Source organism: Rhinoderma darwinii, chromosome 4 (genome assembly GCF_050947455.1).
Source record: "Rhinoderma darwinii isolate aRhiDar2 chromosome 4, aRhiDar2.hap1, whole genome shotgun sequence".
Classification (NCBI taxonomy): domain Eukaryota; kingdom Metazoa; phylum Chordata; class Amphibia; order Anura; family Rhinodermatidae; genus Rhinoderma; species Rhinoderma darwinii.
The window spans coordinates 63,706,458-63,730,842 of NC_134690.1; the positions used below are offsets into that span (position 1 = coordinate 63,706,458).

Below are 24,385 nucleotides of genomic sequence, written 5' to 3' on the forward strand. Positions count from 1 at the left end.
AAAACGCTTTTTGCGTGTTGGAATTTGAAAGTACAGCGAAATTTTCAGAATAAATTTGGTGAAGGTGCTCCGCATAGAAACTGAATTTTGCGTTGGGTGAAGCAATTTAAATCCACTGGGTGTTTGTCATGGGAAAAGTCGGGGCCGCCCAAACACTTCTGAAGAGACAATAAACAGGATGCGAGCCGTGTACGAGCGTGGTCCTAGGGAGCTGACCAGGCTGCTACTATGGAACTACAGGTTCCACAAAGCACGGTATGGCGTATCTTCCGAAAACTTCTGCATTGTAGGCCATACAGATTGTCATCTTCCGGAGCTGAAACCAGACAAAAAAAAAAAACTAACACCCTTAGTTTTGCATTGACTTGCAGGGCCGTTTGGAAGAGAACGAATTTGCTGACAAGCTGGTGTTCAGCGATGAGGCGACCTTTCACCTCTGGGAAGGTCAATCGCCACCACATCAGAATTTGGGGCGCAGAGAAGCCATGTGCCTTTATCGAGCACATGAGGGTCTCCCCCCAAGGTAAACGTAGTCTGTGCAATGAGCAGGATGGTGCATCATCCTATTTCCATTTGGATGTTCGCCGATACCTGAATAAAACTCTACCGGAACATTGGATTGGCCACGCCGGAACCAACAATTTACAGATGTTGCGCGCTGGCTCCATGATCGCCAGTTCTAACATTCTGCATGTTTTTTCTGTAGGGCTACATCAAGGACTTAGTGTATCTCAACAGCCACAGAATATGAATGACCTGAGACAACACATCACTGAAACAGTGTCTGGACAGAACTAGACTGCCACCTAGACATCTGCCGTGTCACCAATGGAAATCACTTTGAACACTTGTAGTGTATAGATGAAACTTGCCTAGATAGTGTGTCTTTTCATGTTAATAAATTTGTGTTATGTTCTCTTGGTTATGAATACAGAGGCTATACTTATGCACCATCCTTTTTGATTCACCCTATATTAGTGTGTTTGGGTTCTTCTTTTTTTTTTTTTTTTTTTTCTTTGCTTACCTAGAAACTGTGCTACTCTTGTCTTCTGGCTATGCCTGGCATTTCTGTGAATGGGGATGATCAATTCCAGACATAGTTCAAGGGCTAGAGTAGCGCTATTTCTGGGGGGGGGGGGGTGGCTTGTTGTTTTGTTTTTTTTATTTCCAATCCCCTGCAATGCCTTTTAATAAGGTTGTACAGAATTAGAACAATATGGCTGTTTAGTTTAAAAACTGTACCACACCATTTACAGGTGTGGTGCGGTTTCTGAAAGAAAGCAGTCGTGTTTTTGAAATCCTGCACAACGCCTTTAATCGGTTCTCAACCTTGGTGAGTCTTCTGCTCCAGTTCCACCATTTATTTTTTACGTGGGAAATTGGAGGAACAGCGCATATATGAACCCAAAATTGCTGCTCGTAGCATTTAGTGCGCTCATTCACTGCTATGGGGCAAATGAGAGCGACAATACCTCTAGCTGCCCAAAATAAGGTGGTTGCAATTGTATCAGACCCAAAATGTATTGTCTGTAGTTAAACCTAATCGTGCAGACTTTATTTTTATTCCGGTTTAAGTGGAATTCAGAAACTACATATACCGATGTCCAGTGTGATTTAGAATTTTGCAAGGCGCCGTTAAATAAACCAAGACTTAATTATCTCAACAGCCTCGTCTTCTGTTTGCTGAGAATTACACTCAGAATTTTTATAGTATATTCCAATTTACGACTGATCTGTGGTCTGTTTTTTTTTTTTTCTACTATGTTCTAATCCCCTCGAGATTAATATCAAATAAACTTTCCTGAGACGCTAAAATTTGATGACGTTATCAGTGTTTAATGAATAATGACTGTGTTCCTTGTTAGGAAACCAGCTGTCTGTCGATAGAAGACATCAAATCTTGCCCACTGGGACCCTACGCATACTTCGTGTTGCTCTACATGACCAGGGACAGTATGAGTGTCAGGCCGTTAATATTGTGGGATCTAAAAGTACCTCTGCACAGTTGACTGTAGAAGCTAGAGGTAAGGAATGCTACCAAGAACAACGCTTGCATGCAATAAAATGTGTTGCTTTACAAAGAACCAATTTCGGACACGGTGTTCTTTTGGGACAATGCCAAAACTAGCTAAATTTTATGGCTAGTTATACATAAAAAAACTTCCTCTATTAAAATGTCAAAATTTTTTCATGTAGTCATTTGTTGTACAACGGCATTTATATCCTATATAAGGACCTATAACAAGCTCCCTTGGAATTTGGTGCCTGAACAGTAAGGCCAAGTTCACACGGAGTATATTGTGGGCAGAAAAAATCTGCCTCAAAATTCCTTCAGGAGTTTTGAGTCCGTTTTTGACCTGCCTGCACTTTCTTGCTACGTTTCTTGCCCATGATCATTGAGCCCCGAGGGGCAAAAAAGCTGTGAAAAACGCTATTTCTGCGTCCTATTGATTTCAATGGGAGGTCAGAGGCAGAACCGCGGCAAGAAGGGATATGCCGCTTTTTTTCCCTGCGAGGGACTAATAGTCGCTCAGGAAAAAAAACGCCTCCGGCTCCCATTGAAATCAATGTGAGGCGATTTCGCCTATATTCTGGCGCTGATTCTAACTCTGTTTCCGCGTCAAAATTGACGCCAAAAAACTGTGTGAACTGGGCCTAAATGTTGAAACTTATCGGTTGGTCCTAAAATATTACAATGTAGTTTTAATGCACTGATTGTATACATGAATGTAGCAGCCTCTGCAGCTCATAGGCCTGAGGAACCTATAGTGCCCATTAAGTGACTGCAGTAGTGCCCACTAATTCACCTTTGGTATGGCCCTCATCTAATGGAGCCTTTGCCAACTTTAGGTACCCTATAAGAGCAACTTAATCCAGGATTAAAAAGGGTCTGCTTTTTTGGCCAGAAACCGCGCCGCTCTTGTCCATGGGCTGTCTGGTATTGCAGCTCCATTCAATTTATTAGGGATGAGCTGCAATAACGGTCACCGTTTATAGACCAGAGTGGAGCTGTTTCTGGAAGAAATGTTTTTGGTTTTTTTTTGTCGCCCATTTTTTGTACAATTTATTCGTTGGGCAATAGTGGCACAAGCATGGCACAATTGTTGCCTGAGGATTTGGATTTGCCAAACATCCATAAAGCAAGTGAGATAAATGGTTGAGGATTTGAGTTGCATTTAATTTTTATTTATTCCAGAGCAAACTTGGAATAAGTGATATTAGTCAACTCACAAGTTTTTACTGCACTACAAAAACTACAATGTTCAGCCAAGATACAGTGGGTAAATGATTCCTGTTGCCTGTTCTCATAGCCAATACAGGAGTATAGCACTTTGAAAATCTAGAATTTTAGACGTGTAGACATGTTTTATTCTTGGTCCACACATAAGAGCAATATAACTGAGCATACAAAAGTTGCATGTTCTCAAACTGAAGTTGTGAAGTTCTTTATATATGCACAAACTAACGTTCAATTGCATTTATTAAAATTTGACTTTTTCAAATACTCCATGTGGTGGATTTGGTCAAAATACTCTGCAGAATTAAGACGACTTTCTATGGTTGACCTGTGTTTCCAGTAACCATTGCAGAAAATAGTGAAATTTTTAAATAAACTGTGTCACCGTGAATTTTGGGTTTCTAGAAGGTGCACTAATGGCTTAGTGGTTGATGCACCTCTCGCGTAAACCTTCTGAGGCAATTAGGAGTCCTGAAAGAACTCACAAGATTCCACATATACTACATCACCCTTCTGACTATCTAGGAGGACTCATTTTGAGGCAGCACATGAAGAGTGTTTTTAGTGTGTGGAGTTGAACCTTCTGGTTACACTGAATTAACGCAGATGACCCAAGATAAAGAAGTTGTCCTATCAGGACAACCATTGCCTATATGGCCTATTCCGGCATATAGACATCCTAGAGTGGGTCTCCGCTTGGGACCTCATCTTTTAGCCTCAGAGGAGTGCCACTAACAAGCAGTCACTCTGGTGAACTCGTCCGGCAAGGGAAATGTATATATGGCTCGAATGCTAAAGAGATGGCGTGAGATTAGACAACCCCTTTAAGGAGGTTTGTCACAGTGACAAATCTGTATAGGGACATATGCTACAGGAAAGTTTTATCAGAACTTGCTATTTTTTTCCCGTATTTTTTGCAGTTACCCCTGTCTTTGCTACTGTGCCCAGTGACATGACTGCTGAGGTTGGTGCCGAAGTTCATATTCCTTGCAGTTCTCAAGGAGATCCTTTACCCGTGATCACCTGGAACAAGGTAACCAGTTACATTATCACACCATACTGTTAGTTTAGTGATAATGTACATGTCGATTTTGTTAAAACATAATTGTGTATTGCAGAATTGCTTCTATAAATCTGCTGGATATTTATGAAATTGTTTTTTTCCTGGCCCTAGACATTAGATTTTATTAGGCTGATCCTACAATGCAACAATATATTGTATTTTTTAAGTCGTCAGATATTTTTCTTCCCTCTGATATAAACTTCTTTGGAAGTATCTGGCAAAGACTTAAACTCTCCCTCCCAGGAATAAATATGCATTTGGCCAAACCAAACATTGGTCAATGGAGAGTCCAGGCAGATCCAACAGTCCTACTATCTTGTGTATGGTCAACTTTATTGTTTTTGTATTTCAGCTCAAATTATTAGATTCAAAGCCCAATGGGGTCTATATGGAAATGTAGAATTTGTTGGTGCTATATGGATAACTTGAAATACTGCCAACTGCTGTAGAGAATGAATTGATCTAATTGAGTGTTTGTTGTAGGATGGCATACAAGTAACTGAAAGTGGGAAATTCCACATTAGCCCAAATGGCTTTTTAGCTATTCGTGATGTTGGCCCAGCAGACCAAGGTCGATATGAATGTGTGGCAAGAAATAGTATTGGCTATTCTTCCACAAGCATGGTTCTATCTGTGACAGGTAAGACACAATTGATATGCTATTAACATTTATTTTGCCAACAATGTATGTAGTTGAAGCCTAATTGTATAAAATCATGAACATTCATGATAACATAGAAAAATACAAAAATATCATGGAACTGAGAGAATGTAAGGCTCTTGCCAAACGACCCCCATATCTCCTATCTCCTGTTTCTTGGTTCCTTGAGAGTAAAATATTGGTGATTAACTGCAGTTGCTCCTGAACGTAGAATCTAAATCGCTTTAGATTGGCTGATGTTTTACATCAATGTACAAGGGTGTAGCTAAAGGGGTTTCTGAGATAGTCAGACCAAGACCATGCAGGCTGATGGGGCCCAAAGGCTCCTCTACCACTTAACACACTAGTATTGTAAATGGCACGTTGAACTGTAGGTGGGGAACCCTGTTACAGGTTTTGCATTGGGGCCTCTGGTAATGTATAATGGGATCTGCCTTTTCCGTGTTAAAAGTTTGTATATCCATAACAAATGTTATGTATCTGTTACATTTTGATTGTGGTTTGCTCAATATTCTTGTTCAATATACAATAGTAGCCACTGATTTAATACCACGCAAATCCTACCTAAAAAAAACACTGCTTAATAACGCATACAATGGAGAACGCCAATCCTTTATTTATTTATTAATTTATTTATTTTAAACGACACTTGAGCAAGGGACGGTAACAATTGCAGACACAACAGCTTCATAGTCCTAATGTACAGTCTCTTGCACCTCTTTACTTTGTATAATGACCTGCAGTCCCACCAGCAGTGTCGTCTTCCATTACCCTTCTCAAGGATTGTTTTAAATGAGACAAAATACAAGGTACTAGCGGAACCCCTTTCACCCAAAAGCAGTAGCAACTGTACCCTTTGTTTTTTCCTGCATGCTGCAAACAGTCCTTTCTTAAACCCTCATTAAAGCTACACTTGATCTCCTAGTCATAGTTTCACCACACTTGTAAAAATTTGTCAACTAGTCACTTTTAGGCAAAAATGTTTTTCTGTTTCTTTTAATTCACTATAATACTCCACATTATTAAATAATCTAAACTAGATATGGCTGGGAGCTTCTCATAGATCTCTCCTGATGGTTTGTCCATTATACTTTGTTCCCTGCGTACTAAATGCAAGTTAAAATAGGTAGACAACGTTGGTCAAGGTCCCCATATTTGATTGGTTTCCAGCAATGTTACTTCCTACAATTGGAGAGCGGACCATTTTCCAAAAGTGGACGTTATATTTAAAAAATGTAAAACTATACTCCTTAAGTCACGATAGGACATTGGGCACGTTGAATGTAGACCATGTACATAGCAGTCTAGAGCGAAGGGTTATAATCCATGTGACGGCACTGAAAGTGTTAATCACTGCCATAATTGTTTGTGAAATAGTCTTCTGCCTCAGGGCCCCTTCCTTTTTAGTTGTATCTCTTAGTGCTTTAAGCAATTACTTAAGTATACATGATTTGACAGCTGCACCTGGAAGTAATTAGGCCTCCTTAGATAATTTGTTCTACTGATCTCTTTATTCTCTCTAGCATGTCTGTTCACTTTGAATAAACTTTGAAAAGTTTTTGCCTTGTAGTTATTCAATTTTTGATGGAAAAGTCTCAAGTTAATGTCTTGGATAGATGTCTTCAGAACATTTACAGAGTGCACAGGATATTCTATGAAATGTTTGCATTATGAAGGGAGGTGATGGGAAAGATTACAAAGCTGAAAATTTGGCTAAAGTGTCTTTCATCTTCGTTGCCTCATATTTAAGAGCACTGTAATACCAAAGTCTGTGTTTGCTTAATGGTACCAAACAAAGTGTAGTAGAAACTGGAAGTATATTGTATGTCTACCTGGTTTTAAAACTGCCATGCCTCTTAAAGTGGATTCTTCTGGACTACATAAGTAAAGCTGAAATAATGAGACATGCCAACCATAGACGTTTACGGCGTATCCTCAGGAGAAGGAGTGATCAGGCCAAGTATTCATGCTCCTGTCCATCACAGTTTACGGGAGTTACGGTAACCGGCGTGCCAGTTCATTGTTTCCTTTACTCCCACACTCTACACCTCCGATTACACATTTAAATAATAATGTGGCCGTTGATTGGGGAACCGAAATGCCTATTCCCGATCGACAACCCTTGTAAAAGTGCCCAGCGATCAGCCGACAGACGAGCAATCACTCATGCCATTTGCACTTTTTACGTGGCAGTAAAAATCATGGTTGTCGGCAGTAAATCTACCAGTGTAGGGGATGTGCTGCCGACAATGATGCAAACTGTATGGGGATTAGCGATCTCGTTCGTCCCCATTCTGTACAATGATTGCTCAATGTAAACAGAGCTAAACGAGCGCCGATCAACGCGCTATATAGTTGATCATGTACCATCAGTGTAAGATTACCCTATGACTGTGGATAGGGTGTGGAAAGTCTGTTTACTTCATATTCATGTATCAGGGATATGTCCATCGACTAGATTATATACTGCCATAGTCTATTTGTTTGTCATTGCTCCCTTCGGACTGTATTAATTTATGAGCGCATATATAGGGCTCAGTCATTTCATTCATACTTATACCTTCTGAGAACTTTATCAACCGACTTTTCATGCACCCCAGTTCAGTCATAATTCTATTCCCTTGTATGCCATGTATTCTATTGCCAGTTTATTACACCAGAGCTGATATAAAAAGTCTACACACCCCTGTTAAAATGCCAGTTTTTTGCCATGTTACAAAATCAGTCCAAGATTAATAATTTCAGAACTTTTTCCACCTTTAATGTCCCCTATAATCTGTACAATTTATATTGAAAGACAAACTGAAATCTTTTAGGGTTGAAAAATAAAATTAAAGAATCGAAAATAATGTGATTGCATAAATATTCACACCCTTAAACTAAAACTTTGTTGAATTACCCTTTGCCTTTATGACGGCATTCAGTCTTTTTGGCTAGAAGTCTATCAGCATGGCACATCTTGACTTGGCAATTGTTGCCCACTCTTCCTTGCAAAAGCGCTCCAAATCTGTCAGATTGCGAGTGCATCCCCTGTGTACAGACTTTTTCAGGTCACCCCAGAGATTTTCAATTGGACTCAGGTCTGCGCTCTGGCTGGGCCATTCCAAAATGTTGATCTTCTGGTGAAGCCATTCTTTTTGTTGATTTGGAGGTATGCTTTGGGTCGTTGTTGTTCTGAAAGGTGAAATTCCTCTTCATCTTCAGCTTTTTAGCAGCAGCAGCCTGCAGGTTTGGTGGCAATATTGACTGATATTTGGAACTGTTCATAATTCCCTCCACCTTGATTAAAGCCCCAGTTCCAGCTTCAGAAAAACCACCTCAAAGCATAATACTGCCCTCACCATGCTTCACTATGGGTATGGTGTTCTTTTGGTGATGTACAGTGTTGGCTTTGTGCAAAAACATAACTTTTGGAATTATGGCCAAAAAGTTCAACCTTGGTCTCATCAGACCATAACACGTTTTAGCAGACTTTATGTTGGGCTTGGATGATTTTATTTATTAGAAAATACTTCGGTTTTGCCACCCTACAGCCCAGACATATGAAGAATACGGGAGATTATTGTCACATTCACTACACAACCAGTGCCTGCCAGAAAGTTCTGTAGCTCCTTTAATGTTGCTGTAGGCCTCTTGGTTGCCTCCCAGACCAATTTTTGTCTTGTCTGTTCATCAAGTTTTGAGGGACGTCCAGTTCTTGGTAATGCCACTTCTTGATGACCGTCTTCAGTGTGTTGTATGGTATATCTAATACCTTGGAAATTCTTTGGTACCCTTCTCCTGACTGATGCCTTTCAACAATTAGATCCCTTTGTTGTGTTGTAAGCTCTTTATGGACCATGGCTTTTGCTGTCACATGCAACAAAGAAAATGTCAGGAAAATCCTAATAGAACAGCTGAACTTTATATGAGGTTACTCAGAATCACTTTAAATAATGGCAGCTGTGTACTGACTACTATTTAACATGAGTTTAAACGTGATTGGCTAATTCTGAACACAACCACATCCCCAATTGTAAGAGAGTGTTCACAGTTATGCAACCACATTATTGTAGTTGTGGTGTTTTCATTTTTCCCCTTTAAACGATTTCAGTTTGTTTTTCAATACAATTGTACAGCTTATGGGTCACATTAAAGGTTGAAAAAGTTCTGAAATGATTCATCTTGTACTGATTTTTTTGACCTGACAAAAACCTGGCATTTTATCAGGGATGTATAGACTTTTTTTCTATCCACTTTATTATAAATGACAGCCATATTTCCAATATAATCTACAATGCACTTCTTTGAACAACTGAATTGCGTAACCAGTGGCTTGGTTTTTTGTATTTTTGCAATCTGTCCTTCTTAAGGGGGATTTACACTGGCAGATTATCGTGCAGACTAGCGTTCATAGAACACTTGTTGCCGATAATTGCCCTGTGTAAACAGGGGAACGATCAGCAGCTCGATCATCTGCTGGTCATATCGTTTTAAAAAAAGAAAAAAAAATTTGTCGGGAGCACATCTTCCTGTGTAAAGACTATCTCCAAGGGAGACGCTCTGCCGACATAATGTATGGGGACAAGCTATCGGAGTAACGTCCACTCGTCCCCATCTCTAGCTCAGGGTGACTGGAGCAGACGAGCGCCGATCAACGATGACCCATTGATCGGCGCTCGCTGCATTGGCCGAAAATCGGCCGGTGTAAAAGCCCCTTTAGACTAAACTATAAAATGGAACTGGGATTTGATGGTCTTTATTTACCATAAAATTGCAATGTACACAGGCAAATCCTTTTTACTAATATGTTAATTATATCCGCGTTTTCTGACCTGGAAACTTCTTTGTTGTATTTGGGCAGCCCAACGTTTCCCTAACAGAAAATGTCGGGAGATTCCCAATCCTTTGTTCTCCCGGGTATGAGCCAAAACCAGAGGTGTGTCTGGCAGCGAGTAATTCCCCTCTCTCCATTAAAATAAACATGCACCATCGGTTGTTTGAAGGAGCGTGGGACATATCTGTCGACTAAACTAGCATGTGTATTGCCAGTTTAAAATTGACCGTTTAATCCACTATTTTTCCCTAAGAAATAAGCGCAAAAGTCAGGTTACTGTGTCATTAATTCAATGCACAATTTTTTTCTCACCTTTTTATATTCTTCTGCAGGAGTACATTTTATTTTTTATTTTTAAAGGGTAACTAAACTTTATAAAAACTTCTGACGTGATAGTGACATGTCGGAAGTTTTGATCGGTGGGGGTCAGACCACTGAGACCGCCAACGATCGCTAAAATGAAGCAGCAGAAACGCTCAGGTGAGCGCTGAGCCGCTTAGTTTCTGATCGGCTTTCCTCGGAAAGCCGAGCAATTGGTCTGCAGTCTCATAGACTTTCTATTGAGCCATCCACCAAATTGCTCGGCTTTCCGAGAAAAGCCAATCAGAAACAAAGCAGCTTAGCGCTCACCTGAGCACTTCTGCTGCTTCGTTTTAGTGATCGGTGGGGGTCTCAGTGCTCGGACCCCCACCGATCAAAACTTCTGACCTGTCACAAGTTTTTTTTGTTTTTTTTAAAGTTTAGTTACCCTTTAAGGAATTAATGTTGAAATGCCATTGTCAGACTGGGGTACCTTAGGTCCACCAGAGGAACTGATTGGCCTGCCTTCAATCTATACAGAACATATGCATGTCCACTTGTAATTGAAAACTGTTATTTACATTGTCATTATAATTGTGCACACTGGACATATCAGTAGGGTCAAAAAAAAAAAAAAAATAGTCCCTAGTGGCAAGTGATTGGCTATAAATTGGCTTCGAATTGGGTTGTCTGCTCCTGGACCTTTGCAGCCCTGTTATTGTAGCGGTCCATTTTTTTGTGTCGAGCCCTTTGGGGTGCTGGTCGGTCCCTGTGAAAGGCAGAAAGCAATATAGAAAATGTCTATTTTTACATTCGTTATTGTGTATGCACAGCTTACTAATATTGATTTCTTTTTTCCTTTAAGTTCCTGAAGTCAGTCGTACTGGGGACCCCTTTGTGACTGTATCAATTAATGAAGCGATTGCCACAGTTGACAGAGCAATAAATTCAACCAGGTCGCATTTATTTGACAGGTATTGGATTTGTAATTCTGAATAAGAACATGATTTCCTTCAATGAAGTAAAACACCTTGATCTTAAAACAACATCACCTCTTCAGTCACTTGTAGTATAACGATGTGGGTAGTTTTGGCAAGAATAGAACGTTTACATTTATAGAATGGAATTACAGTGGTATGATCTAGAGGGAAGTTTCCTAATAAGGTTTTCCTCTTGTTGGTGCTTGTGCCCGAACTCAAATACCCTGCCTGCTGTGCCAGTTTTACTAGGTTACTGACAATTTAATTATACCTAGTGTTGGAAACGGCTAGCAAGTCAGGAGTGTCATCATGTAATACCTCTCAGACTGCCGTACATTTATTATCCTGCTTTACTATCCTGCATTCACACTAATACTGTTTACCAGTGTTTTTTACAGCTACAGTAGAAGGGCTAAAATGCCTTGAGGCACTGAAATAGGCTTTGTCCATCTGACCTGCTGTCCTATGTAAAATCACAGATAAACATAATCTTGAGTTGTGCCAAATGACAACCAAGTTTATTACCTCTATGAATATGTATTATAGGGGTTTTCCAAACTTGGACGTTTATGGCATATCCACAGGATATGCTATAAATGTCCGATAGATACAGATTCCACCTCTGGGACCAGCACCTATCTCTAGAATGGGACCTCCTGAACGCCGTTCTACCTTGTCCCTCTTATCTCTGGACCATCTCATCACACAGTGGTCAGAGAACGGAAACAGCTGAGCTACGCTGTTTCTGTAACCCCTATAGAAGTGAACGGGAGTTACAGAAAGAGAGTGGCACGAGGAACTACTCAGTTTCCTTAGCTCCCGAGTCCTAGAAACATCATAGCTCACTATGCTATGCAGTTTCCGTAACTCCCATTCACTTCTATGGGAGTCACAGAAACAGTGCAGCTCAGAGAATTTGACGGTTTCTGTTAGTTAAAACCACAATTATTGGAAAACTGCAACCATGCCCCATGTAAAATCTTTTTTTGCCACGGTTATTACAGTGCTGTAATAGTGCCGCTTTATACTGCACTAATACAGCTGTGTGTGAATATACCCCAAATCAGGGCTTCTCAACCTTTTTCTATTTGCTCCTCACTAAGCAGAGCATGGTGATGCCTGGTCCTCATCAGTGGTCAAATTGAATGCCAACATTTAAAATTGATCTCCTTTTATCCTAAAGCCAGTGTAACATTAAAGAGGCTCTGTCACTAATGTATTAATGCCCGATCTCCGAACTAATCTAGTAGGAGCTATGATGCTGATAACTGCAGTGTAATTTTTTTTCCAGAAACGTTTTATTATTTGCAACGTTATGTGCATTTTCTAAATATGCTAATTTGGCTATACTTTCCAAATAGGAGGTGACTCTCTTTTTCTTTTCACTCTGGACAGCGTCATACAGAAAACATTACACCGCCCAATCAGCTTATAGCTTCTACCCCTTTCCTGCCAAGCAACACAGTGTGATCATATAGTTTACAGCTTCCATTCCCGACTGTGTTTTAAACTGGTGATCCCTCCTGTTGTTTTACAGCTAGAACGGTGATCCTGGTGTCATATGAAAGATTAGAATCTTATCTTTAATGTGCTACCAGAACCGCTGTTCTAGGTGGTCCACAGCCAGTGATATGACTATTTTAAGTGCTCCCCCTTCCCTCCAGCCTCAGCCTCTCACACTGTGAAGCAGCTTCATGCTGATTGGACAGCGTCAGAGGCTGTGACACGGTAGCTCCACCTCAGGAGACTCGCTGGTGTTACCTCCCACTTGTCTAGTATAGCCTCATTTGCATATTTAGAAAAAAAAGCTCATAACTTTTAAAACAAACTTTTTGGGGGACAATTTTCACTATCATCATTTTGACCGTGCCTATTAGATTTGCTAGAAGATTGGGCATTACGGGACTTTATTATTGATAGTCTAGGATATTCCAAGTTTTGATTTTATTTTATGTGACAAATGTTTAGAAACGTTATTTTCTAATCATTTAAAATCTGAAAAGCTTAGCCCTGATTTTTTTACTATCCTTGTCTAGCTCAAAGCGAATCTGAATCCAAAGCTGCAAATGAATGAATTGCTTAAAAGAAACGCTCTTTGCAAAAATGAGTGTTTTGTAGTTCAGGGCTTGAGGGTGGTGTAGGACACAGGGATTCAAAGAACACCAAAGAGAGGATCCCAGTGTCATGGACCTCCCCCTAAGGACCTGCACTTTGCATACTATGTAATAATATAGAGGGAAGAGGGAAATGGGAGGAAACCTCCAGCTCACCAATCTGACACTCCTGTGTTCGTAATCGCCCGGGTCAGCGCGACGGCACACGGCAGCAATTGTAGAAAAAAATAGAGAAGATCCAGCGATTGTGATATCCAAAATAGGAAAAACTAGGTTTCCACTTTATTAGATGCAAGCTATCCAAGCTTGAAATAGAACACCAGGAGGAAAAGACAGGGTGGTGATATGCGGCAATAAATTAGCCTACGCGTTTCAGGCACTAGGCTGTGTCCTTAATCATGGCTATGTCTCGACTTATGTTTTGCCTGAAGAGTCCTTTTAAAGGGAATATAATGACAAGAATTACAAGAAATATATAAAGTTAAATATACATTAAAGAAAAGCAAGCTAGTGCACCTGCTCAGCGAGCCCCCAAACTCTCCATTAGGGTCCTAATTTAATGTGCACCTTGTATGTTAAATGAGCATTTAAATGTGGGACCCGCATCCACGGCATTTATGAGGTTTTGTGGCTGGACTAGAAAATACCGGTTTTACTAATTATTTATGTTGACCTTGAGCAGTTTTAACCAGAATAATGGGGTAAAAAAAAAAGTGTCAAAATATCTAGTGGATAATCCGTGAGGAATAAAGAAATGAGTGATGCTCAACTTTTTGATACTTGAAGAATTTACTTCCCCCATTCATCTGCCTCAAAATCAACTACATAGGTGGATTGCTCTGTACATAATATAATATTGTTAGTACCTATACATTTAAAGTCTAGGAGTACTGTACCCTTACCCATTTGTGACCACTTTTCCATTTTTTTCAGTCCTCCCCGTTCTCCAAATGACCTTCTGGCCCTCTTCAGATATCCAAGAGATCCATACACCGTAGAGCAAGCTAGAGCAGGGGAAATATTTGAGCGAACCCTCCAGCTTATACAAGACCATGTTCAGAATGGTTTGATGGTTGACCTAAATGGGACAAGTAAGTATTCCTTTATTTGTATGGGCTGTATTGCTCTATATTCTGTCCTTTCAGTGGCAACTAGGATATCTGTTATGGCTTTTGCAGTCTCTGTCCTTAGAAATTTCCTTGAGGAATCTGTTCTGGCTTGCATGAGGCTCAGGTGATCAGTTATTCTTACTATTTTTAATTTTAGCTTATAAATTTACAGAATGATAATAGGAGATTGATGACTTTGATTTGATATTGGTCTTACAGTACACATCACTAACTGATTGTAAGATGGTTGATCATGGTCCTACTGTTAAATATAAAAAGTCCTTTAAGGGGTTGTCTGGGAATGAAAAAAAAGGGTCTAACCCAGCCCCCACAATTGTTATTCTTGGCTATTCAAGTAAACGGGGCTGAGCTGCAATACAAGAGACAACCCCTGAAAAATAGTGGTGCCGTTTCTGAAAAAAACAAAAAGCAGCAGACCCTTTTTTAGAATCCTGGAAAATCTGTTCTTTTTCGTGTAGCTTGTTATGTAATGGAAGATAATTTATTGTTTCGTGGGTCATCTCTTGGTTTATCTACATCTTCAATTTCAGTTAGATTTTCCCTATTTGACAACTTTTTTTTTTTTTTCTTATTAATTTTCAGGCTATCACTACAATGATCTTGTATCGCCTCAGTACCTTAACCTTATTGCCAATCTCTCAGGATGTAGAGCTCATAGACGGATGAATAATTGCACCAATATGTGCTTTCATCAGAAGTACAGAACCCATGATGGAACCTGCAATAACCTCCAGCATCCAATGTGGGGAGCATCTTTGACGGCTTTTGAACGATTGTTAAAATCTGTGTACGAGAATGGATTTAATTTACCAAGGGGCTTAAGTGCTGATGGATTCCATAATGGATATCCCCTTCCTCTGCCACGCATGGTTTCTACAACTTTGATAGGAACTCATACGGTGACTCCAGATGAACAATTTACTCACATGTTAATGCAGTGGGGACAGTTTCTGGATCATGACCTAGACTCTACAGTAGTTGCGCTAAGCCAGGCTAGATTTTCTGATGGCCAGGACTGCAGTTCAGTTTGTACAAATGATGCCCCATGCTTCCCTGTCAAGATCCCACCAAATGATCCACGAGTCAGAAATAACGCTCGCTGTATGTTCTTTGTGCGTTCTAGTCCAGTTTGTGGAAGTGGAATGACCTCTTTGCTGATGAACTCTGTCTATCCTCGAGAACAGATGAACCAGTTAACCTCTTACATTGATGCTTCTAATGTCTATGGAAGTTCTGATCATGAAGCCCAGGAGGTCAGAGATTCTGCAAGTCACAGAGGCCTTTTAAAACAAGGCATTGTTCAGCGGTCTGGAAAACCACTTCTACCTTTTGCGACCGGGCCACCCACTGAGTGTATGAGGGATGAAAATGAAAGTCCTATCCCATGCTTCTTAGCTGGTGATTTTCGAGCGAATGAGCAGCTAGGTCTAACAAGCATGCACACAGTGTGGTTTAGAGAACATAATAGAATCGCTGCAGAACTGCTGAGACTAAACCCTCATTGGGATGGTGACACAATTTACCACGAGGCTCGCAAGATAGTTGGAGCTGAAATGCAGCACATAACATATGACCATTGGCTGACAAAGATTTTTGGAGAAGTTGGCATGAAAATGCTTGGGGAGTACACAAGTTATGACCCCAATATAAATTCTGGAATTCTTAATGAGTTTGCAACAGCAGCCTTTAGATTTGGTCACACTCTTATCAATCCTATTCTTTATCGACTAGATGAAAACTTTCAATCAATTCCACAAGGTCATTTACCTCTACACAAGGCCTTCTTCTCTCCCTATAGGATTGTTAATGAAGGTGGCATTGATCCTCTTCTTAGAGGTCTTATTGGTGTCGCTGGCAAAATGCGTGTACCTTCTCAGTTGTTAAACACAGAGCTGACAGAAAGACTCTTCTCAATGGCACATAGTGTGGCGTTGGATTTGGCAGCAATCAACATTCAGAGAGGACGTGACCATGGAATACCACCATATCATGACTTTAGAGTGTTCTGTAATCTCTCGTCTGTGCACACTTTTGAAGACTTGAGGAATGAAATTAAGAATCCAGATGTTGTCGAAAAGCTAAGAAGGTTAAACTCATCTCCTAATTTGTTTATCATTTTTTAAGATGATTATTTTAAGGTTTGGTACAGTACAATATTTGTTTTTATTCAAATGGGTAGTTGCTCTTGGCATTGGGTGTTAAGAAAGAAAGTAGATGTTTCATCTGGAAATGGTCTCGATATCCAAAGGCTAACCTAAACTTTTTTAGTGCCTTTTGAAATCAATGTGTAGGTCATTGGTAGAATGTGAAGAGTTTTATGCTGCTTCTACCAGTGTCCATGTGGCAAAGACCTACTGTAAGCTAGAATTGGTTTTGTTAATAATGGAAGATGATTGAAGGCGGGTAAATAAACAATCTTCTGACTGGTGATGAAGAGACAAACAAAATTATGTTCCATATCAAAGCATCACAACAAGAGCCTATTGAGATGTCTGAAGTTGTAAAATATTTCACTTCTCCTTTTGGTGAAATAATATAGGAGACTGTAGATCAAACTATTTTAAAGTGACCATCTTCTTTTTTTTTTTTTTTTTTTATTATATAGTTAAGAAGCTTCAATGTAATTGCTTTAGGCTCTGTTCACACTAAATTCTAGGCTTGCTTTAGCTCGGGACCCCATCCATGACCCAAAGCAGAAAGCTCAAATATCTTAGCCTTGTACGCTATCCCATACTTTTATTTTTTTGTGGGGTATACCGGCCCTGACAGAGGCCAAAAGTACGCTCTTATGGCCTCCTTTGGCCTAATGTAGCCCTATGGATATGCTTAGTGTGAAAGCCAGGAGCTTTTCCCGACATACACACCAAGCGTACATCACAAACGTGATGTGAACAGGGCCTTAATTGTCTCTTTGTCCTTTATAAATTGAGATATAGCTTCCATGCCTAAACCTATGGATGATGTGGTCACAGGATTATAAAATGTCATTTCATTTGCGTCAGATCATATGGTGAATTGTACCTGCAACCAATGAAAAGCAAAATGAAAGCAAGGTGATCAATGCCCCCTATTGTCTGCTAAATTATACAGTTGTTTACTACAGCTGTATCCCTTTTTTAAGGGTGTTATCACACGTGCAGGTATTCGTTTTTTTTATGATTTTTTTTAAACAAATACCAGGTGTGGATCATAAAGGGAAAGAAAGCATAAAGTGCAGATACTACTTCTCTTATTTTAATCCACTCCTGGATTATTTTGGTTTCAAAAACTTCATTAAAAAAACCTGATCAAAATCTGCACGTGTGAATACACCCTAAGTATAGCAACACACTAGGCATAATCACTTTGCGTTTTCCACAACGGATTTCATTGCAGAAGTACAGTAGCATGTGGATGAGATTTGAACATCCACACTGCTGCTACTATACTAGGCTGAGAATTTTCCGCAATGTAAACACTGCAAAATTTCCATAACGGATTTTGTCTAGTGTGTTGCTACCATTTAATGTAAATGGGTGTAAGTACACCGTAAGGCTGGCAGTAGACAGTACAGCCCCTTCGGTGTCATCAGTGAGACACGCAAGCTTTACATAGCTTTCCAATATACTGCAATGGCTGTAGCCCTCAAGTGGGTTTTATGATACCATTTGCCAACGTGGCCTTAACGTATCTTTTCAAGTGGTGGTTCTTTTTTTCAGGTTATATGGCTCCCCTCTAAATATAGATCTTTTCCCTGCACTCATGGCAGAAGATATTATTCCAGGTAGCCGGTTGGGGCCTACACTGATGTGCTTGCTAACTACCCAATTCAGAAATTTAAGGAATGGTGACAGGTAAGAGAGAATATGTTGCTACTGTTTTTGTTTTCCACCTTAATTGTATAGTCAATGTTTTACTTATTTTTCTGTGTTTAATTGAACATTTTATATTTTTTGCCTATTATAGAATTTATTCACTATTATTTATCATTTATTCAAGTATACTACTGTGAATGTGAAAGGTCTGACTGGTTTCTCTATTGTGATGGATTAGGTTTTGGTATGAGAACCCTGGGGTCTTCACACCGGCTCAGCTGACACAAATCAAGCAGACCTCTCTGGCACGTGTCCTCTGTGACAATGGAGACAACATCACCAAAGTGCAGCCAGATGTGTTCAAAGTCGCCGAGTTCCCACATGGTTACATTAGCTGTAAACAGATACCCCAGCTGGACCTGCGGCTCTGGAAGGATTGCTGTGAGGGTATGACTTTTAATGAATTTATTTTAGCCCCTTATAGCTTGTAGTGACACCAGGGTACAGCAATGATTAAAGAATCATCTTGAAGGTCCACGCAATTTATTGACAATCTGGTTACTCCAGGAGAGAGAGCGAGAGACACTCTAAGTGGAAACAATGCTTATTGATGAAGGTCCCGAATGGAACGCAACCCCCCCCCCTCCCCCAGTATTAAGTCGAAATACCCTGAGGGTATTCGAGAGAGGATTTTCTTAACCAGACGCCCCTTTTTTTGCTTGTGTAAAGTGCACTTCTGCTGGTTTTGGCATTATCCACTAGAGATGCCTTTTTTTTTTTTTTTTTTTAAGTCTGCAGCTCTGTTTAAGATTTGCTATATATCCATTTACATTGCTTTTTTGACTTGTGTTTGTGTTGCTTGTTGTATCAAGTCTTTTTACTCTCAGACTGTAGGTCAAGAGGGCAGTTTAGCTCTTTCTCTGGTCACTTCAGAGGTAAACGCTCCACGGACCATAGCTATATGGAAGAAAAACCCCAGGATAATCTTTTGACCAATGAAGATTCTAAGTAAGTAATGCACGTTATGCAGTAATTTTAACCATGATTGTTAAAAATGCCATTTAATATTCGTCTTATAATACATAGAGATGTAGCTAGACCGAGTTTATTCTGAGCCAAAATCTGACCTGATGAGGATATTTGTAAATCTGCCGTGTTATGTATACATACCTGTTCAGTATGCTGTCCTTCAGGCTTGTTCTCTATCAAGGCCCAGACCACTATGATGACTTCTTCTGACTTCTACAGTGTTTCCTTCCTGAGATGCCTTTTGCCCCTTCCTTCTGCAGCCATCCCCAACCTCTGAAGTAACACACATAAATTCAGACCCCAGACCAAACCCCTAAAGTCAGACTAGACCCTAGAATTAATACAGATCCAGGAAGAAATACAGATCCCAAACTTCCTAAACTATTACAGTTCCCATACCAGACCCCATAAACGAATACAGATCCCAGCCCTCCTCAACTAATAGACCTCAGACGCTAATGGAGGCTAGGCCAGACCCCCTAAACTAATCCAGATCACTAAATACAGACACCCTAAACTAATATGGACCGCAGACCAGACCCCCTAAATATAGACCCCTAAACTAATGCAGACACCAAAACAATTACTTAGCAGCTCTCACTGTCCTCTGTGGAGCCCTGCTGCCCCCTGGCTTGAGGGCCTACACATATATGGCCATGTGACCTTGTGTGAAGGTTTTTTTGCAGGCACCTTACAAAGCCGATCTGTCACGTTTTAAATCTTTGGACCTGAGCGCCCGCTCAAACCGTCCATATGGTAATCCGCCACTGTGTTTGTCCTGAATGAATACTATAATTTTTAAAGTATTTGGGGCCTTCTGAATATTTTAAAGTATGCACATTCATTTTATATGTACAAAGTTGAGTCAAAATATTTGATTACTCCTCTTTTACTGATTCTGAGTTACAGACTCCGTAGAATTGTTGTAGACATTTTTGTGACTCCCATTTATCTGAATGGAGTTTGCAGAAATCCATGCGCATGATGCAGAAACAATCCTATTCAGATGTATTTTTCAGTTGCAGAAATTTCCGTAACAAATCTGACGCACGTGAAAATACCCTTTTAGTCCATAGCTGTATTCACAATTATACAGGATTCAGAGCTGAAATCTCTTGGCATAATGGTGTAGTTTGTGCTTACGTTCTATCCTTTTTTTTTTTCTTTCTCTTTTCCATGTCCTGAAAAGCGTAGTATACTACGCTTTTCAGTACTTTTCCAAAACGTATTCCACACGTATACGTTTTTATTTGTATTGAAGTCAATGGAGACGTATGGACGACGTATGCAATCTTAAACCCTACGTTTGTCACCATATATGTGAAATCTTAACAAAGTTTTGATTTAGCTCAAGAACAAAAAAACGATACGTTTTTAGAAGCCAGAACGTACACAAACGTATACAATGTATACTACAAAAATCGTAAGTGTATGTTACTTATGCATGAGGTTTTGTAACTTTAAAAACGTATACGTCATCCTATACCACAAACGTGTGCTAGAAAACGAGATGTGAACTTAGCCTTAGAAGTGTTGTCTGTACTCCAGACATGTACAGCAGTGGTTTTTAACCTGTAGCTCTCTCCAACTTCAAGCATGCACTAACAACTGCATAAAAAGCTGATCCACTGCTTTACAGAAGTTGTTAGGAGTGTGTCCAACAACATGATTGTAGACTGTTTCCATTGACAACTAGTAGAATTATAACAGCAGCTCTGGCTGGCTAATATAGGCGCTAACTAAGGATCAGTAAAAGATAAGTCACTTTTTAAAATCGAAAAAAAATTATATATATATATATATATATATATATATATGTGTGTGTGTGTGTGTGTGTGTGTGTGTGTGTGTATATATATATATATGTGTGTGTGTGTGTGTATATATATATATATATATATATATATATATGTATGTATGTAAAATTCAAATTGGTGCCCACTGTCTCCTATTAGTAATTATGAGTTATTCGGCTGCTCAGATTTTTTTTTTCTGTTTCAACTCTACAATTCGATTCATTGTTTGTCTCCTTTCACAGCTCGCCAAATAATATGAATACCACTTTTAGTACTGAACAACCAAAGAATATGCCACTTGTTAACGACTTTAAGGAGTTTGTTCTTGATATGCAAAAGACAATTACGAGTCTTAGAAAACAGGTAGTGTATGCTTGAAGATTTACTATTCTGAATGAACTTGTGCCTTTTATAATACAGTTTTTGTTTAAGGAGGATTTCTAGTCCGATATGAAACATTTCATAATATGGTCAAGTCCATTTTCATGTCCATAGAATACAGAATTACTGATATGGTGCTGGTATTGTACAGGTATTATAATGTGGTTCTCAGGACAATGGATATATTCACCTGAAGAATAACAACTAGAAATATGCCCAGACTTGTCGTCCATTTCCCCCATTTCTCTGGCAGCTCATACAATACATTATACATGCCAACAGTTCTGAATTTTGCAGGACTCGCCAGCCAACTGAACCACAAAAGGGTAATTTTGATTCAAATGAGCATTTCTGCATGTTTTTTGGGATGTTGCCGGCGTGAGATAGGGTAGGGACAAAATGCCCTATAATTTGGAATTCAAATGTTGGTAAGTATGAATAAATTACAAAGCAAGGGACGACAATAAGTCCAAAAATACGGAAAAAAAAAACCCCATTTAAAATCATCCTGCGAACGATTGAAAAATATTTTAAGGTGTTATGTGTTGTATACATTTTCTAATATACTTTATGTATTAATTCCTCACAGTTTTCAAGATCTCTGCTTGGGATTGTTAGAAGGCACCGCTCTGATAAAAAAAAAACATTTCAAGCAGAGATCTTTAAAACTGTGAGGAGTTAATACGGAAAGTATATTGGAAAATTGTATAACTTTTAATTAGACAAAAAATAACATTAAAACGGGACTACTCCTTTAAGAACAAAAGGTTGTCTATTTTTGCGAATTTAAATTTAATCTTTTGATGGTTTACTGTACAATTGATGTCAAAGATAAACTATGGCAGGGAGTCAAAAAGTACCTTCTCAGCCCAAAATACCCAGAAATAATGCATTCAGACCTTCCTTATAAATAACAATCATGTACACAATAGAATTACAAAAGTACTTTATTAATACTTTATAAATACATAAACATAGAAAAAAAAATATTGATGTCAATGGGAGGTCAGAGGCGTAAACGCCCGAAGATAGGGCATGTCCCATCTTTTTCCCGCGAGCCGGTTTTTCTGCTCGCTGGAAAAAAATGCCTCCGCCTCCCATTGAAATCAATGGGAGGCTTTTTTGGCGTGTTTTGCGGTGCGATTTCCACGTAAAAATAACTGTGAACTCCCCCTTAATGTGCCATTGGTCACCAATATTTTGCAGAGGTATTTGAACCCTGAGGACACTGTTTTTCTCATCTCCTGACGAAGGTTTCAAAATGCGTGTCGTGGTGTCACTCATTGAGCTTTTTTAGCATTCATCATGCCGGCTACCGGTAACTGACTCTGTACATTATTAGCATTACTTTGTGACTGGCTATTTGTGGGATTGTGATCTAGACACTTTTTGCCGCTCTTTATGCGGTCACCCTTTATAGCTGGGTGTTTGTACACTTCTAGTTAGCTGGTCCATTGATGGTCTCAATTGAGTTTATGGTTTTATTTATGTTTTTAAATCTTTTTTTGTATATAAACTTTTGTATTTGTTTTTTCTATGTTTATGTATTTATAAAGTATTAACCCCTTAATGACCGCCGATATGTCTTTTCACGGTGGTCATTAGTGGGCTTTATTCTAGAGTGCCGCCTTTTCACAGCGACGCTTTAGAACGAGATTGCACTGCAAGCAGCGTGGATACCTCCAAACCCCAGCTGTTAGGTTACAACTGGGGGCTTGGAGACAACGTTAGGGGACCCTCTGATGGGAGGAGGTGATCGATGTGAACACCCTATCACAACGATCACCACCTGCTGAATGTAAACAGTGGGCTCTCTCCTCTGCTCTCCGCCTCTTCTCTCCGTTGGGGTTTTGAGAGGAGAGACAGAGGAGATCTGTGGAGAGAATAGCTACAAAGTGAAAGACACACAAATTACATATTACATTGTAATAACCTCCCACTGTTTTTTTTTTTTTCGTTTTGTGTTAATTTATTTTATTTTTTTTAATGAAATTTAATAGAAAAATGGAAATAAAGTTAAAAAAAAAATTGTTATTAGAGGATACGTATTAGAATGGCGTGCAAGCTTATGCTATTTTGTGCCCGGATTCAGGCAGCCATACGGGAACCACTTCAGAAGCAGAAATATTTTATGATGACACTACCAGTACTGCTTCGGACGCTTCAGTAACAACTCCCCCTAAGGCCTCATGCACACGACCGTAAAAACTCCCGTTATTACGGGTCGTAATTACGACCCGTAATAACGGGCTCATAGACTTCTATTGGCGACGGGTGCCTTCCCGTTTTCTCACGGGAAGGTGCCCGTGCCGTTGAAAAAGATAGAACATGTCCTATTTCAGGCCGTAATAACGGCACGGACAGTCCATAGAAGTCTATGGCGCTCTCGTAATGACGGGTGGCTACATGTGTGCACCCGTCATTACGGCAGCGTTGCTAAGCGACGTCAGTAAATAGTCACTGTCCAGGGAGCTGAAAGAGTTAACTGATCGGCAGTAACTCTTTCAGCACCCTGGGCAGTGACTACCGATCAGTATAAACCTGTAAAAAATAAAAGACTTTCATACTTACCGACAACTTCCTGCTTCCTCCAGTCCGGTCTCCCGCCCGTTGCCTTGGTGACGCGTCCCTCTTGACATCCGGCCCGACGTCCTGGATGACGTTTCAGGCCATGTGACCGCTGCAGCCAATCACAGGTCAATCACAGGCTGCAGCGGTCACATGGACTGCCGCGTCATCCAGGGATGTCGGGCTGGATGTGAAGAGAGGGACGCGTCACCAAGACAACGGCCGGGTAAGTATAAATTTCTTTAACTTTTATTACAGAAAAGGCTGTCCCTTCTCTCTATCCTGCACTGATAGAGAGAAGGGGCTGCCGATTAGTGCAGTGCTATTTTGCCGCCAAAAACGTGCCCGTAAATACGGGTGGAATACGGGTGACACCGGACCCATATTTACGGGCACGGTTTCGTAAATACTGGTGCAAAACGGGTGGAATACGTGTGACACCGGACCCGTATTTACGCCAGTATTTACGGGTGGGAAAAAATACGGTCGTGTGCATGAGGCCTAAGGAAGATGCC

General features: G+C 40.0%; 1 protein-coding gene across 1 annotated transcript in view; it reads left to right on the top strand.

Annotated features, from left to right (window-relative positions):
- The window catches only part of PXDN (peroxidasin), a 132,991-nt gene that overhangs the window by 99,254 nt on the left and 9,352 nt on the right, over nucleotides 1-24,385 (top strand). The window contains exons 12-21 of the mRNA XM_075861153.1: nucleotides 1,866-2,024; nucleotides 4,159-4,271; nucleotides 4,785-4,941; nucleotides 10,944-11,052; nucleotides 14,106-14,263; nucleotides 14,885-16,388; nucleotides 18,001-18,135; nucleotides 18,335-18,543; nucleotides 18,984-19,104; nucleotides 21,164-21,284. Coding sequence (XP_075717268.1) covers nucleotides 1,866-2,024; nucleotides 4,159-4,271; nucleotides 4,785-4,941; nucleotides 10,944-11,052; nucleotides 14,106-14,263; nucleotides 14,885-16,388; nucleotides 18,001-18,135; nucleotides 18,335-18,543; nucleotides 18,984-19,104; nucleotides 21,164-21,284 — 2,786 coding nt within the window. The remainder of the gene's footprint in view (nucleotides 1-1,865; nucleotides 2,025-4,158; nucleotides 4,272-4,784; nucleotides 4,942-10,943; nucleotides 11,053-14,105; nucleotides 14,264-14,884; nucleotides 16,389-18,000; nucleotides 18,136-18,334; nucleotides 18,544-18,983; nucleotides 19,105-21,163; nucleotides 21,285-24,385) is intronic.